At 45.8% G+C, this 17,500-nt stretch overlaps 1 protein-coding gene across 1 annotated transcript in view; it reads left to right on the plus strand.

The window, feature by feature from the left end:
* The window catches only part of adgra1b (adhesion G protein-coupled receptor A1b), a gene marked incomplete at both ends in the record, with an annotated part of 126,362 nt that overhangs the window by 6,721 nt on the left and 102,141 nt on the right, over positions 1 to 17,500 (plus strand). The window contains one exon of the mRNA XM_080849495.1: positions 8,310 to 8,381. Coding sequence (XP_080705621.1) covers positions 8,310 to 8,381 — 72 coding nt within the window. The remainder of the gene's footprint in view (positions 1 to 8,309; positions 8,382 to 17,500) is intronic.

The raw sequence follows: 17,500 nt of genomic DNA on the forward strand, positions 1-17,500 counted from the left end.
ACAGCCTTTAGAAAACAGTGTCTGTCTTTGGATCCAAGAGTGTCTCCAGTGACTGTGTCCCTTCAAGCTATGAAAACAGTGCCACTCCATCCGCTACGCTGAGTGATTGCTCTGCCGCAGCTGAAATTGATGGTTTCTTCCAAAACTTTTAATAGCACTTTGTTTTAGAATGAGGTGCTTTGGGTTTATTTTATGGCTCTAATTTCCACAAGCATTAGGAAGCAGGAGATTAGTGGCTTGCCCACTGTGTACACTCATTCAGTTTATACAGGCTCGCGCGATCAGCGGTTTTTATTGTGTCATCAATAAAATGACTCAGGTTACAAACGATTGTTTCATCGCTTCAGTTTTAGGGAAGATACTCAATAAAGCCGCAAAGCAATTAAGTGATCTCAAGCATATGGTCGTGACCTGAGAAATAATAATAATAGTAATACCCTAACGCACAAAGAGGCCTGCTGATCTCCACGGCTACACCTCGGGAAACTCAAGAATGTGTCTGAGGGCGTTGAGAGTGTCAAACGTCTAAAAATATTAAGAAAAAAACATAAGAGGCCTGCCAAGGATATGCTCCTTGGTCTGCAGATCCTGCCTCCCTCCTTCTGGGGCTGGATAAATACAGGGGTTATTTAAACTGTCGTAAGTCTGGTGTCCCACTGACAGTCGAAACCCTCAGAAGTATGTTGTGCTCTTTGGCTTCTTATAACATCGTAAAAATGTGACACTTTAATCCATTCAGCGATTCGAGCTTCTCTTTTTTTGCTGGGTGTGATCGCTTCATGGCAATTATAGCAGCTTCATTTGTAAATGTGCAAAAAAAAATAACTCTGATAGATGCGCTGTGTGATTTGGCAAATTATAGATCAAGTGCACGTGTGCAAAAGCGACAAAATAGAAAATGAGCAGTCTTATGATGGTGTCATGGTTTACATTCACAAACCTTCATATCAATTTATCACACTGTCAGCCCCCTCCCCTCCCCCTCTCTCTTTCTCTCATCTCAACCCACTCCTCAGATAATCAGATTAATGCACATGATCTAAGATGACACTCCTTTTCCATGAGATCACATCACACCAGGGTGGGCCGAATGCATCTGTAAATACATAATCTCCCATTTGTGGTCTTCGCAGGGGATCCCTGTTGCTCAAACGACACACAGCGCTGCTAACACAGACTTAACCCCCACTGGGAACACTCTGACTGAGAGGGATTAGTCATTCAATGCTCTCAATCGACTATATTTGTAACGAAAGGGCTGTTAACGGACTAAAGAAGTATTCACCTGCTATCTTATAACATGCCAACGGGGAAGCTGTCCCACCTCCTTCCTGATGGTGGCAGTGCCATGGGAGGAGTCCTTCTGTTCTCCGTTCCGTTCCTATTCGCAGCTCTCCTAATACCCACTTGAACTCCAGAGCAATGTCTGTTTCGCGTCCAAGGTCAATGTTAGTCGATATGAAATATGTTATTTTGGTTAGCTGTTTCTAGTAACCCGATATTATAGAATAACACAGGGTTTGGACGTTTCAGTAGAAGTGGCTGGAAAGCCTGGGGCCGGCCTCTCTGGATGTTTGTAATAGTTCACATTTTGATCTTTCCCCTACTTGGGTCCCTGTGATTGGTGTCTCTGGATTACAGCAATTTGAGTTATTTTCGTTTCTGCCGTTTTTATAATAAATGAGCCGGAATTCTTTGGGTGCACTGCAGACTTCTTAGAATTCTTAGAGCGCGTCCTCGATGAAGACGACTGACTATGTTGTGTGTGTTTGTGGGGTGCATGGGGGTGGGGGATTAGATGGATTGTGTGTTTGTGAGAAACATAGAGAGAAAGAAAGAAATATTATGTGTGTGCGTGTTTGTGTGTGTCTCATAAAGAGTCAATGTCTTGCGATATGAGGGCTGGGATGAGGGACAGGGATGGGAGTTACAAGGCCCAGATGTTATTAATAATGTCAAGATCCCACAGAGCAGCACACTAATCGGGCCAGACACTTTTCCTGTATCTTGTTCCCCATCAACCAGTTCACACTAGCCAGACACACTGCTTTACAATCGGCCTGGAAGCAAAATCGATGCAGTTTAGCGTTGTCGTATTTTGTCAGATATCGTTAGCCTGGTGCAGACAGCCAGTATCCACTGCTTTCATTGAGATCTGAAAACATTCCATTGTAGTCCACTTGTGCTTGCTGCAATGTGGGATGTGCTTGTGCTAATGTGTGTAGATCTGAATTGTTATGAAAGGGATTCACAGCACAAACAACTTACATCAGAGTGAGGCTACATCCAGCCTATTAAATTATTGAACCTAGTTGAGATGAACCAGAACATCTTTTCCCTTGAAAAAGGCTTTCCAAAATGTGTGATAACATCATCTAAATGTGGCATCTTTCCTTACCCCCTCAACGGTTATAAAAAGTGCCTTTTTTTAGTGTCGGTCACTCCAAACTTGATATACTGTACGGGCATGTTGTCTCTTGTGTGTGGTTGTTTGTGTTATGCAAATGTAGAGGTGGACCTCCATGATTGCACAGGCCTTAACCATTTCCTGTTCAGATTGTTTAGAGAAAGAGAGAAAGAGAGAGAAAAAGTGAGAAAGAGACAGAGCGATAGAGAGATAGAGAGATAGATGACATAGACCATTTGCTGAGCCCTTTGCTGGGTGAGACAAACATTTAATGCGCCCGCCTTCTCTGAACTCTGCTTATCCTTGGAGAACATAATTGATATTGTAAATACAAAGTTGGAAGGACACTCTTGGATTTCGCCACAGCCCTGTTTACATAATGTACAATTATGTTTTGCCTCTGATTTCCTGGAGGTTGCACAGAGGCCTGGTGAAAAGAGAGGGGGGGAGAGAGAGCGAGAGAGAAAAGAAAGGATGGAGAAACGGAGGCATGCAGGGGTCACGGACCAGCTGCTTTATCCGCCCCATAAACAGAGCAGGACACGCTCGAGTTTGCACAAACAGAAGCACCCTGTCTCTGCGACGGCTCCCCTAGCGCCCAGGGCCAGTGTACGGCAGAAGCAGCGCTGAGAGAGAGATGGCTGGGACGGTGGGGCACGGCGCGGTGCTGTGGTGAGCTCGTCAGCCATGGCCCCCAGGAACTCACCCCACAGCCTGCTGCTTTCCCTCTGTGTGTGTGTGTGTGTGTGTGCGTGTGTGTGTGTGTGTGGGTGTGTTGATGGTTTTTCTGGGGCAGTGTTTTGCTTCTGAGGGCTTGATGTTGATATTTCAGTGTGTCCTTGAGTTTATGTGTGGTCTAATTGCTGCATGGAGTTTTCCTTCATTTCTTTTTTTTGTCGGTAGCTCTTTTTCATCAGGGTGCCTGCAGTGCCCCCTCTCAGATTTGTGGTTTGTCATATGTTGGTTATTTCAAATGAACTTGAGAAATAATAACCCTTTTATCAGGGTTTATTTACAGACATCCCAGCCACTGAATCAATATGGCATCTAGCTAAAGAGAAATTAATCTACACTGCACTGTGAGTTTTTTGCTACTTCCCCTGTGTAATTATCGTTCTTTGTTTGAGAAGACTTTTTTGTGGGGTGAGTTGGGGGGGGGGGGGTGTTCCTCACCTCCTCTTGCTGCTGTCGAGAATATCTCGATGGCTGTTCCCAGGAGCCCATCTGTGGTGATAAGATCAGGGTGGGATTCTGATGAATGGGATGAGGAAGCAGGCTTCAGCGTGGCTTCCTGACAGCACAGTCGCAGGGTTGAGCTGGAAGAGCTCAGAGGTGCAGCTGCAGATGCATGCCTGCTGCTCCGATCAGCCCCACACCAGTCACATCTCACTTGCCTCGAGGGTCAAAGGCAGTCCTGTGAGATGACAGCTGACTGCGTAGTAGATATGGCCTGGGATCCACCTCTGACTCAGCAATGTCAGGGTGCTGTTTTTTGGGGGGTTTCCTTTGAAGGATGCATTAAGGTTTTTTTCACATTTTCTTCCTATAAAATCATGGTATCATCATGGTTTCATTCCTCCCTTCCATCAGACTTCAGGCTGGGGCTGGGCTGGGCCAGGCGGATCCGTGCCAGATGCGTCCCAGACTCGGGCCTCGTCCGCCTTTGGGTCTGCCATGCTGTGGGGCATAATATAGTTATAAAGATGCAGTAAGGTTCATTCACATTTCCTTCCTGTGAAATGCAGGGAATAATCTGCTCTGTCATACCTTCAGTGTGTGATTCCCAGCAGAGGTGGTTTTTCTTTGATCTTCAAAGACCTGGTAGCCTACAGGAGGATGTGCTGTCCAATATGAACGTCAGATATTCACAGAGGTCATAAAGGCACAATATCACGTACTACGCTTTGCAATTTTGCTCCGTCAGCAAATCTTGAACCGCCCATGACCGCAGACTCTTATTTCAAACAGACTTTCTCAGCACCATCAATTCCATTAGCGGGCCTTACTCTTGGTATCATTTACTCAGCCCAAGGTGTGTTCAATAATTCTGCAATACACAGGGCAAATGGGGACCCGGCTATTCATTATCCCCTCCGTCACATTGAGTTGTGGTGAAGGTTTTCAATTGAGTTTGACACCTACACGATGGAAATAATTCCACAGTGCTGGGCGTATTAAGGTCATTCGGCATATACCGGCTGTAATGCGATTGCTGGTGACAGTTAACTCCCCTTCCCCACAGGGATTTTATCATTGGCCTGTTTTTAAGTCTTTCTGGGGAAATAAAAAAATGTCATGGGGTTCTTCATTGTTTAGTTCATGCCGTGCTGTGATGGAGTTCTTCAGTTTTTGCTGGCTTTCAGCAGTATTTGCTATCTGGGATTTTGCTTACTGTACAAGTACTGTGTGTGAGTATTTTCTTTTTCATTGAAAGTGCTAATAGCCAAGCCATTCACAGCGAATGAAAGTGTCAAAGGTTCATTCAGGCAAAGGAATAAAACTGAAAAGGTCTCCGATAGCTGTAGTTCCTTTTTAAAGTAAAACAGAGTTGTGTTCTCTGCATGAAACCTCAGATTCATGATTTCCATATTCATAACTTCCAGTCTCCTGATGACATTACAAGTCCCAAGTCCTAACGATCCCATTCATTGAAGTCTTTGACGTCATGTGATGCCATTTTGCCGTGTTCCGCTCCACACACTGTCACATGATGTGTGCTAACTGGCTGCAGTGTGGGTGTTGAAATGCTAATTTACTTTAATTGTGCCGAGCATCAATGAGTTGTTTGTTTTGGGTGTCGCCGCCCGACTGGGTCTGAGTCATCAGGGCCATAAACTGCTTCAGTGGCCATGAAGGAACAAATGAGAGCTGACTCGAAGTGAGGTTCTTAAGATGCAGAGTCAAGAGTGTGTGTGTGTGTGTGTGTGAGAGAGAGAGAGAAAGAGCGAGAGACAGAGAGAGAAGGAGAATGTGTGTCTGCGAGGGCAAGAGAATGTGTTTGTGTGTGTGTTTGACAGAGAGAGAGAGAGAAAATCGCTTGCTTGCCTGGCATTAACTATTCAACATTATCCAGGTTGCTAAAACTGGCTAGGCAGACTTTACTGAACTTATTCCCCGGACTTAATACTTCCCACTAGCTCTGGTGCATCATATTTTATGTTCTTGAGTCCCAAGCTTCTTAATGTTCCGTGCACCATGTAAAATATATACATGGATAGTTTCAGGCTCTGTTTGATTTAATTTATACTTTTAATTAAACTGAGATTTTATTACTGCAAATAATGTTAGACAGCAGTGCTGTCAGCTGAAAATGCTTGAATATCTCAGGGAGGTCTGCAATACCAGGCCTCAGTTCAGAATCTGAAAGTCTATTGTTCAAGTTTCAAATTCAATTTCAAAGACCCAGGTACGGATGTGTTTGTTGTTTGTTGGTGCAGTTCGGTTTGTTTTATGTGTGTGTGTGTGTGTGTGTGTGTGGATGTATTTTTGTCTTTGTGTTTGTGCGTGTGTGTGCCTGTGTGTGTACTTGTGTGTTTGTGAATGTTTACATGTGCATACAAATGCTACTCTGGCAGGGGAAGTGTCATTTCAGCTGGGAGGCTTTGGAATGGAGGATGTGTAAGCTGGCTGGAGGGCTAAAGGAATGCGTCACCACGGTGACTTGTGACACGCCCCAATTACCGCCGTTTCCACGGCCACTCTCCCCAGGGCTCACGGCCGACCTTGGAGGATGAGGAAGAGGCGGCAGTGGGCCGACCTTGCCTTCGAAGAGGAGTGTGTGTATATGTGCGTATGTGTATGTAAATGTGAGTATGTTTGAATATGTGTGTGTGAGTGGGTGTGTAAAGAGTATATGTGCAAAAGAGACAGAGTGTGTGTGCGAGTGTGTTAATGTGTGTGTGTGTGATATAGAGAGTGTGTGTGTGTATGATGGAGAGAAATGCCTGAATGCATGTGTGTTAATTTGTGTGTGTGAGTGAGAGATAGAGAGCGTGTGTGTATGTGTGTGTCTGTGTGAGTGTAAATGGGTGTGAGTGTGTGGTGTTTGGGTGAGTGGGTGTGAGAGAGTGAGTGTGTGTCTGTGTGTGAGTGTGTGGGTGGGTGGGTGTGAGAGAGCGAGTGTGTGAGTGTGTGTGAGTGTGAATGGGTGTGAGTGTGTGTGTGTGTGTGTGGGTGTTTGGGTGGGTGGGTGTGAGAGAGCGAGTGTGTGTGTGTGTGTGTGTGTGTGTGTGTGTGTGTGTGTGTGTGTGTGTGTGTGTGTGTGTGTGTGTGTGTGGTGGGTGTTTGGGTTGATCGGTGTGAGAGAGCGAGTGTGTGTGTGTGTGTGTGTGTGAGTGGGTGGGTGGGGACGGGGCAAATGAAGTGTGGTGACGTGCATGTTAAGCAAGCTTGTCTGGTGTGTGCACTGCCTGCCGCCCCGCACCCCCTGCCTCTCCTCGACGCTGACAGGATGATATAAGGTCTTGCAAGAGTGATCAATATTCCACGAGATACCAAATCTGAAAGGGAAGGAATGGCAGCCTGGCGTGCCTAGTTGAAGTAATGCGGATCAAGGTAGAAGGAGAATGTGCTGCATTAATCAGAGGACCTTCATCCTTTCTCTCTCTCGCTCTCTCTCTCGTTCTCACTCACTCGCTCACTCTCTTTCTTTATCCTCCCTCTCTCTCTTCTATCTGACACCTCTTCTGATCACTTTCTCTTTCATTTTTTCCTTCACCTTTATTCTTTCTCTCTCTCTCATTCACACACAGACACACACAGACACACACAAACAATCTCTCCCAGTCACTTTTCCCACTGTAGGCCTCTAACTACCATCTCAGCATTCAAAATAATTTACACTTGTTTTCTGCCTGAACGCTGAAATCAATGGCAACTCTCTCTCTCTCTCTATCTCTCTCTCACTCACACACACACACACAAACACACACACACACACACACACACACACAAACACACACACGGGACTCTCTCTCCTGCCGGGTGCAGGCGTTTGTCTTGGGAGTAGATAACAGAGATCTGGGCGGGGCTGCCAGAGGACTCGTCTCGTGTCTGATTGGAACACTTTGCCTTGGGCAGCCCGTATCGCACGATCCTAACGAGCCACCTGAGACCACGCTTCACGACACCTGAGGAGCCTGCTCAGTGTCTTTATCTGTCTTTCTGTGTGTGTGTGTGTGTGTGTGTGTGTGTGTGTGTGTGTGTGTGTGTGTGTGTGAGTGAGTGAATGTGTTTGTGTGTGTGTGAATTTGTTTTGCCTAGAGGTTGCTCAAGTTGATTCAGTGTTTTTAAGTAGAAACCTCCATTGGGACAAACCTATGAATCTGATCTAATCAGCATATGTTGCAGTGAAACATCAGTGAGAGAAAGCAGCTGAATGTCCCTGAAGAATGTGTGTGTGTGTTTATGTGTGTTTGTGTGTGTGTGAGAATGACAGCAACACTGTTTTGTTTATTGAACGGAGCCCTCTTGAAAATCCCCAAGCTCGTCTCACGATACCAACGCCAAATATTAGCCCTTGAGTTGTTTATTGTAGGGGTCAAAGGTTTACCAATAATCCTATTGGACTAGGAGCTGGAGGTTCTGTATTGGTTTCTTATTGATCCGATGCATGCTGTTGATGATGTAATTATGCTCTCCTGGTGATGCCACAGCTGTGGAAGGGGATCATCATTAGCTGTGTGATCGTTACCCCGATTCAAACCAAGTCTGCCACGCATGAGCTGACAAACATATGACAGCAGTTCATATGAATGACACCTTACTCACTCAAGTGATCTTCAGATGGCCAGGTTTTCCCGATTGTTTGCATAAATATGAGGTATGGTTTCATGTCAAAGCATGAGCAGGTGTGTCTCACGGAACTAACAGGGTTGTGTGGTGTTCTCTTGTCTTCCTTCAGGATCCTCAGCAACAACAAAATCGCCCTCTTAAAAAATGGCTCCTTTTTCGGGCTGGTCGCCTTGGAGAAGCTGTGAGTAGTTTACTTTGGCTTTCACTCTTCCTCTCTTCTTATCCTTTATTTTGTAACCCCCCTCTTCCTCGTGTATGCAGAGCAAACGTCACTTAACATAAGAACCTCACCGCAGTCTCCCTCTACTTTCTTGCCTTTTCCTTTATAAGCCCCCTTAATTCTAGTTAGTTCTAGAGTGTTTATGCTTGTTTGTCAGAGAAGGGTGCTGAACGTTACTACTTCTCCCAAACACAGTGACTGGGATAACCTGATATGATGAAAGCAGTCAGGTTCTATTTAATGACATTTGGGCATTCCATTGCTCCCACTTCAATGCCCAATACAACGCACCTCAAGTGAGGCCATCAAAATAAACAAAATGTCTGTTTTCCATGAGAGCTCATTTTGAGTAATGCGAAGGCCTGAGATGGAGCCTTATCACTTTAATCAGATTAACGAGTCTGTGCTACATGCAGTCAGAATTTGAGAAAGCTGCTGTTGGTCTTAAACGTCGTGCTCTTTCAGAAGATGCCATCAGACTGGAGCAGCTATGAGCCGGTTGGCTTGTGTGTTAGTCATTTCACCCTCGGTTAGATTAGTCGCCCTCTCCGTTTTAATCAGCCACTGCCGCATGCTGTCGAGGACACTGGCGCTCATAATGACTCTACTCTCTGGTCATTTACTCAGCATCTGAGTCAGGATTAGTGCTCAGTTTTTTTTTTTGCATGTCATTTGCAGATAAATTGCCCAAAGATTACACATAATAGATTAGGAGCCAAGGCGAAACCACAGATGTCTTGCCTCTGAGATGTGGTCAGAGATCGAATTTCACCCGATCCTGAGTGATTATGAATAACAGCGGTTTAATGTGACAGTCCATTATTTCCTGTGATGACACATGAAGGCGTCAGACACTGATTATGGACTCGCTTTCTTGATCCCCAAATCACAGTCCTTCGCATGATCTATCTTTTATGTTGATGATTAACTTCAGCACTTTAAGCCATTGACCAATTGACCATTTAAGCCATTGGCTCTTAAACGCCTCTTTTCACCACTTGACCTCTTCAGCCATGTTGGCACAGACTGGTCGGTGGGGCATCTGTGGGGTACTTCTGCCACTGTCTACTTCACCCTCTCTTTCTCTACTGACTCTCTCATTCCCCTTCTCACGTTCACACGTTCACACGTTCACACACGCACACACACACACACACACACACGCACACACACACACACACACACACACATTCACACATCTCAGAGATCCAGTGTTTGATATAATTAGCTACTGTAGTGATGTGTGGGTGTGTGTGTGTGCTTGTGTGCGTGTGCGAGTGTGTGTGTGTGTGGAGTAAGACATCAATCCGCTGGCAGAAGTAAGTTAGAGGTCAGGTTGTCAGGGGGTCTAATTTTGTCAGGAAACTAACCCTTGTCTGTAAAACAGTTAACACCAATCACCTTCACTGTTGTTCGAGCAGGTGACCAGTTATGGACATGAATCACCAGCATCGAAGGGAGTGAAAACATTCCATTGATTTTTGTAATTAAAAAAATATATATATATGAATATGTAAGTTTATCTTTGGATGTCAAAGAAAAATGTATAATCTCAACCACTTCTCCGAAATTTTTCAATAATACATTTCAAAGGGAGGTTACCCCCCGCCACCCTTGCCTCTGGGTTTAAACACCCCACTGGGGGCAATATTCTCTGTCAATAGTGCTGTATGATAAATTAAACTGAAGGTGCTCTGGAGAATTGGGTGAGTGAGGAGTGATTGAGTGCAGGAGAGGGACACAATGAAATGGACTCTCAGGACTGTGTGTTTGTGTTTGTGTGTGTGTGTATTGTTTCTCTTCGCATCAAGATTTACTCATTAATACTTATAATTCAAATAATTAAATCAGTTTTTACAACAAATCAGAGATCAGATCAGTTTTTTCATTGGGAATATTAACTGGTGACAATTCTGACCTGAGTATGGTTGAGACACTTTGATGAAATAGCAATTAAGTTCAGAAGGGGAGTTCACAAGTTTTCCAGTGGTTTCTTTGCCTCCTATGAGCGCTACTTCTTTGACACGGCTCCCGACTCATGACTGTCGACTCACAACTCATGACTCACAACAGCCATTCATTCTGCTTGTAAAGTGCTTTCCCTTGAACCAACTCTAGAACTAGATGTGGTGTCAATTCCATTATGGTGGTTTTAGCAGGGTGCTGATTTCTGAACACAAATAATAGGCTTGAATCCCAGATGCGCTGCATGTGAGTGTGTGTGTGTGTGTGTGAAGCGTCTTTTGAATAATTCCCTTCATCTGCTTTGCTGCGCTGCGTACCACTTTACTGGGTTGTGGGGCAATTGTCTATTAGGCAAGGAGGAGGTGTGCATAATTGTTTTAATTAGAGACCTCTGTTTTAATTAAATCGCTGGTGTCAAAAGAGACAGTCCTGATTAAGTTTTGTAAATGAGGGCTAATTTTATGCTTTGACAATGAAGCGTGTTTGAACGCGCTTCCACAGATCTCTGCCGACACTCGAAAGATAGCCTCTCATGCCAGCTTTACTAGATAAGCTCTTCCATTTAGGAAGCTATTGTTTACTTGGTGGTAGTCAGGATGCTGTTCAGTTTCGCGTTTGAACTGCCAAGTTGTTAATTATGTAAATGTCATTTAGGCACACACACACACACACACACACTTGGTGTTCATTTAGTGACAAAAATGTGAAATTTCTGAAATACAGCAGTCAAGGCGGGAACAGTATTCCGTTCAGTCTGTACCGTAGTATTGACTCATGTTAACTAGCCCATCTTTCAAACTAAGGCTGAGACAAACAGTTCCTCCGTTGGGAATTCCTCTGAGAGAGGGCCTGGGATGAGTCTCTCTGTGTGCATGGCCTGGGAGGTGAATCACTCCTGATGCATGACTTACAGAAAGAGATGGTGAGATTGCCGTGGCCGTTGACCGGCCAGTGTAATTCAGTTGCAGGGTCATAAAGCAGGGTTAAGGAGCCGGCGTCTGTGCCCTGGTTGATTTACAGGCCTGTGCCCGAGGTACCCAAGGGACAGGGTCTGCGCAAGCTCTCCTACTTTCACACGAATACATACACTATCTCTCACTCTGACTCTGACTCTCTCTTTATTTCTCTCTCTCTCTCTCTCCCCTCCTCGTCCTCTTCTTAGCCTCGGAGATATCAATCCCCTTTCTTTCCTATCAAATAGACAGAGTTGCCCCTCATCGATTTCCTATCAGTGATGAAAAAGCAGCATTATTTCAAGTATGTGCTTCCACTGGAAGATTAGGAAGCCAAGGGTTTCTCATATTTTGAAATAGTAGTAAATGGTCTTTTTTAAACTGTTAAGAGATAAACTACATGCTGCAAATGATTCATTCAGACACATTCTGTAATGGCATACGCCTCTCTCTCTCTGTCCTATCTCTGTTTACTAAAACACTCAAACACGATTGCCAGCAGGTTTCAATTCAGCACCTTTTTAAATGTGCCTGATTTGTTTTCTGTAAAGTATTTACACCCCTACCCTCCTGTCTGATGAGATGGCTTCCTACAACCTGTTTGTCACATGTTTGCTTATTTCTTTTAATTAACGACCACCACCCCCCACATTTGAACATTCTTTGCACATTTTGTCAACCCCCTGGGAATGAAGCCCCCAGGAATGACATCTGGGAAAGGTTTTAATCATCTCTTGGATCTGCTGCGGCATGATAAATGCAACGCCTGACCCTGTTACCGCATTATGCATCTCAAAGGGTCTCCTCAGAGCTCTTCATCCTCTTATCCATCCGCTCGCTAAGTGAGATGTTATGAGAAATCATCTGTGAGTATTTGTCACTTCTTTTCAACCAGGCAGATGGGGGAGAGGGGGGGGGGGGGGGTAGCTGTTGGCCCAAGCTGTTTTTTTTCTTTCTCTCCGTCCCTGAGGTATGAGTCAGTCAGGAGAGTGTGGAGGGGCCGAGAGAGCTTAAGACGACACCGGGAAGTGCTAGAGGGGAAGCCGCAGCACCGACCGTTTTTTAATCTGCTTATGATGAGTGTGAGTGTCCAGCTATGCAGGGACCTGAGGCGTGATTCGTCATTGCTCTCATGGAATATGATATCGCTGCACTGATTCACGTGGGGAGGGAATGTACGTCATTGGCTGGCCTAAATCAAGCGGTTTTTTTTTTTAATACTTTTTCTGAAACTCCACCCGTAACCACGGTTATTGCGCAATCCCAATTTCTCATTAGAAAACAGAAGGCCGTATCCCCACAGCCTCCCAGCCTCCCAAAACCCCATTCCATCTCCTAAACCGCTGCAACGCCCTTTTCCCCTTATACCTGCATCCATCTTGTTTACATAGCCGGGGTTAGATGCATCTCGATTAGTTCCCCACTCCATTTTACCATGGCGGTATGTGCAGCTTGAGCTTGCCAGTGAATCACAGGTGCCTCCTGTCAACTGCTTCCGCTGCCCCCCCCCCCCCCCCCCCCCCCCACCCCAACGCTGTAAATATTGCAGCACGCTGAGAAGCGTTTGCGTCAGCGCCAGCAGAACTCCAAAGGCTTGTTGATTTACAGATCACATCTCACCTGTCTTCATTAATTACCCCAGGATTGTGCCGCTCGCGACGTCTAATTCGTCTTCCGCGAGATGAAGGCTTCGCAGTCACTCATGAATTTTAGTATTCACGAGTGGGTGAACAGCTTACCCCAGCTTGCGTGGGGGAAGAAGGGTGAAGGGTGGTGGGGTTAGCGTTTAGAGGTTCTTGATGTCACTTTCTCTCTGTGTGTTGTGTGTGTGTGTGTGAAAGTGGAGCTGAGCCAAAAAGGGTTAAACTTTCAATAAACATTCTATTACGTAAAAACTTTGGGCAAGTATTCAGCAAAGTGGGAGGTGGGAGATTTAGAGGTCTGTGTGATGTCACTGGCCCCTCGCTCCCAGCACACACACACACACACACACACACGAACACACACACGAACACACACACACACACACACACACACACACACACACACACACACACACACACACACACACACACACACACACACAGACACACACACACAAACACACACACACACACACTCCCTCCTCCTCCTCCTCCTCCTCCTCGGAGGAAACAGGAAGGGGAAGCTGTATGTCAGACACTGATGTCACCAGCGCGACCGGTCCCAGCTCTGACCCCTTCCACTGGCTCTGCTCTCACTCCCCCTGTCACTCCTGGCAGCAGAGAAAACCTCCCGTCTCCCCCTAACCCCCCCCCCCCCCCCCCCCCCCCCCGCCCCCGACCCCCACCCCTCGCTCCCCCTCCATCTGGGGTAGGCCGCTCTCCTTCCCCGTCCCGAGTCCTGGGCCTCGTCCACCAGGTTAATGTTCTTTCCAAATGTCACTTTCCAAATGTTTACTCAGTACAAATCCACTGCTAATTTTCTCCTTATGTTTGTGTCTTTGTGCTCAGCTCCAGTGTTGAGTAAGCGAGTGAGCGGGAGCTCCTTCGAAAGTGTAGTGCAGACGCATGCATCGGCTGCCGGGCCAGTAAATCGTTAGGGAGTTAATCAGGGTTTTTATTTATGCCCACTTAATGGCGGTGCTGGCGACCCCCCGGGTTGCAGAGTGAAAGTTGCGGGGTTCTATTTTTTCTGGCCTCTGATGGGTGTGATGGGGTCGGTGTGCAGCCGCCGCTACTCCTCTGCTCCGCTGGTCGGTGTGCTTGTGCTTAAGTCAGGGCCCGTGGCGTGGGGTGTGGGGAGAGAGGTGATTTGTGACTAAAAGCGTGCTCTGTTGTCACACTGCCCAGTTTCCATAAATCACCGGCCCCTCTGAGATCTCACTCCGGGTCCCAAGTTGCTCGTACTGAGCTTTGTAGTTTAGCCTCAAATCATGCACGTGTGTGTGTGTGTGTGTGTGTGTGTGCATGAAACTTTTTGTATGTGTTTGTGTTTTGTATGTGTTTGTGTGTGTGTGTTTGTTTGTTTGTTTGTTTGTGTGTGTGTTTTGTATGTGTGTGTTTGTGTGTGTTTGTTTGTGTGTGCATGTTTGTCTGTGTATACATCTGCATGAGTGTGTGTGTGTGCGTGTGGTTATCTCTGTGTGTGGTCTGCCTGCCCGTGCCTCCCTCCCTCCCCCAGTGCCTCTTCCTTGTGTTGGAGTGAGTCTCAGAGGGGGCCCTCCGTGTCTGAGCGTGTCCATTAGGATATAAATCTCCCCATTAATGTCACAGGGGGAACGCTTTCATTCCCTTCAGGCCAGACGGAAGCCCAAATGCTCTGTGAGCTTCAGATATACATCGAGACAAAATGTAATTGGCCAGCGCCCCACCAGCTTCTGAAATACGAGCTGCGGAGAGAGTTGGAGAGAGAGGGAGAGAGAGGGAGAGAGAGAGGGAGAGAGGGAGGGAGAGAGGGAGGGAGAGAGGGAGAGGGAGAGAGAGAGAGAGAGAGAGAGAGAGAGAGAGAGAGAGAGAGAGAGGGAGAGAGGGAGGGAGGGAGAGAGGGAGGGAGAGAGGGAGAGGGAGAGAGAGAGAGAGAGAGAGAGAGAGAGAGAGAGAGAGAGAGAGAGGTGGTGAGCTTATCAGGACTACAGAGGGTGAAGGGGCCCCAGACCATTCGCCACCCCTCACATCAAGGAAAGGAGAAATGGCTCCATTTAAAGAGAAGAAGAAAAACAAGGAGGAGAGGCAAAGAACGGAAAGGAAAGTTCATCCTTTCTGAGTTTGTCCAGCTGGAGTTTTCAGAGATCTATTGAAAGGATTGGTCTGGAACTCAGCTCCTGCTCACGCTCTTGATCTCCTGTGTGTGTGTGTGTGTGTGTGTGTGTGTGTGTGTGTGTGTGTGTGTGTGTGTGTGTGTGTGTGTGTGTGTGTGCAACTTGCCATTGCTGCACCTGAAGAAAACAGGATGAGGTACGGTGGAAGTGAAGACAGCGACCTTTGACCTCATTTCAAGTCTGGCTTATCCTTCATTTGTGTGTGTGTGTGTGTGTGCGTGTGTGTGTTTTCCTCTGAGCACAAAAGCAGAATTTGGAAAAGGAAAAGACACAGATGAATGCCTCTGTCAGTCCTTGGGTATTTTCTCGGCGCACGCTACGGTGAAATCGGCAAAGAACATCTGTGTGCGCTCACGATTAGTTGAAACTAATTACCACAAGCTTCTGTTGCCAGACCTGCCAGCGCTGTTTGGATCAGCCTTACCGTCAGCCACTGCACGTCCCCCTTTCGTGTTCAAATGCAAATTTGTTTAAAACGAGAGAGTGTCTTAACTTCCTCACAGGATGGAGCGACGTTAAATGATGAATGAATGTTAAGTCTGGTTTAAACATGACATGAGGAATGTCCCTGTACTTACTTGGCCCTTTATAACTTCCTCTCACAACGAGTATTGACTGGGTTTCCTGATAACCCAAACGTCTCTTAGCATTTTAAGAAGACTTGAAAGGTACACTTATTAAAGTTGTTTACTTTTCTATCAGTGTTTCCTAAACCATGCCTTAAGAGTTCCCCTAAGAGAAATCTTCCCACGTAAAACCTTAAGTGGCTGAATCCATGTTTCTGGATTACGACAATAATCGCTGCTATGTTTCTGGCAGCGATTATTGTCCTTTTGAGCGTGCGTGAGATGAGTTTGAGCGTGCATGAGATGAGTTTGATTAACATCAACAAGAAATATTATGCAAGTCATAATATTAAAAAAATCCCCAAAAAGGGCGGCTATATGCTAGATGATACTCATAGATTTGTACTCGCAAGAGATTAAACATGAACGGCTGATTAATAAATACCATTTTTCTTAATATTTAATGAAGTACAAAATGTAATGCAACACACATATTGGACTCACTTCGCAGTCAATGCATATGTCCAGACACTAACAGATACTTTTTAAGCTCTTAAACATTTGTGGTCCAGGCCAACCTCACAAAAGTATCTCTTATCTAAGACTTACTTTGCTAAGAACATTCTGGGATAAAGGCGTAAAGGTACCGCTTAAGGTATAACTTACAAATGACGAAGGCTTTGGGGAACCTACCCATGGTTATTTTTCACAAACCTTTCAATAAACATCTGAAAATATTACTGGGCATCTATTACAGTTAACACACATACATACTGGATTATAGTCAGAGTTTCACAATTTTATCTATCAATTACAGCATATGGTGACTTTTGCATTATTTCACAAGCGACTGTAGGCATAACTTGTTAAGTATCATGGTGACAGTTTTAAGGTAGTTGTAATGTTGAAGGCATGTCATGTGACTCACAGATATATTGTGTAAAGTCCTCTGTTGTAGTTTTAACGTGTGGTTTTAGTTTCGGAGAAACGGCTTAACTTACATCCCCTAAATGAAAATATACAGCGCCTCATGGAATGGCAGTTGAGCTGTTGCAGCTGTTTTTACCCATCATGCACCTCTCCACATCTGTGCCGGGAGCGAGGCTCCTCCTGACTCCCATCACTCCCAGGCAGACAGTCGGAGGAAACCGGCGACACAATTTCAGGATATTTTCTTTGGCTGCAGTAAAAAGGCCTTCGAAACGGCAAGTTATGAAATAGTCTATTTTCATCCATGCAAGTGCTCGCGGGTGGGGAGCGCTCCTCCCAGCCAAGGCTGTGGTCGGCCCCAGCGTGGCGTGCCGTGGCCCTGCGTAACACAGTCCTGATCTCCGACCACTGACACATTTTAACGCGGCGCAACACGGCAGAGCGAAACAGCAGGTCCTCTGCAGACAGTGCACGTGAGGCCCCAGTTTAGAAGGGGGGGAAAGCTGGAAAACAATAACTTTTATGACTGCAGGGAGTCTAGATGCGGTTTGTTTCACAGCCTAACTGCCTCTGTGCACACAACATCATATTCTTATAAACATTAGCTATTCAATATTTATGCCAGTAAATGCAAGGCTATGAAGATAATTATGTTGCTTCATGTTGGTACGCTCATTACTCCTCAATATCAAAGGCATTTGTTAACCTTTGTGGCGCTGATGTTGTTTCTCATTATTTGTCATAATGGTGCTAGTGTATACGTTAGTTCTAATGGGAATAGAATGTAGAGGGCGCTGTAGCTAGTCAGGAAACGAAGATTATTTGTGAATTTTGATTGACAGCTTGTTTGAGAGTAGGGGATCACAA

Source organism: Sprattus sprattus (assembly GCF_963457725.1).
Source record: "Sprattus sprattus genome assembly, chromosome: 12".
Taxonomy (NCBI): domain Eukaryota; kingdom Metazoa; phylum Chordata; class Actinopteri; order Clupeiformes; family Clupeidae; genus Sprattus; species Sprattus sprattus.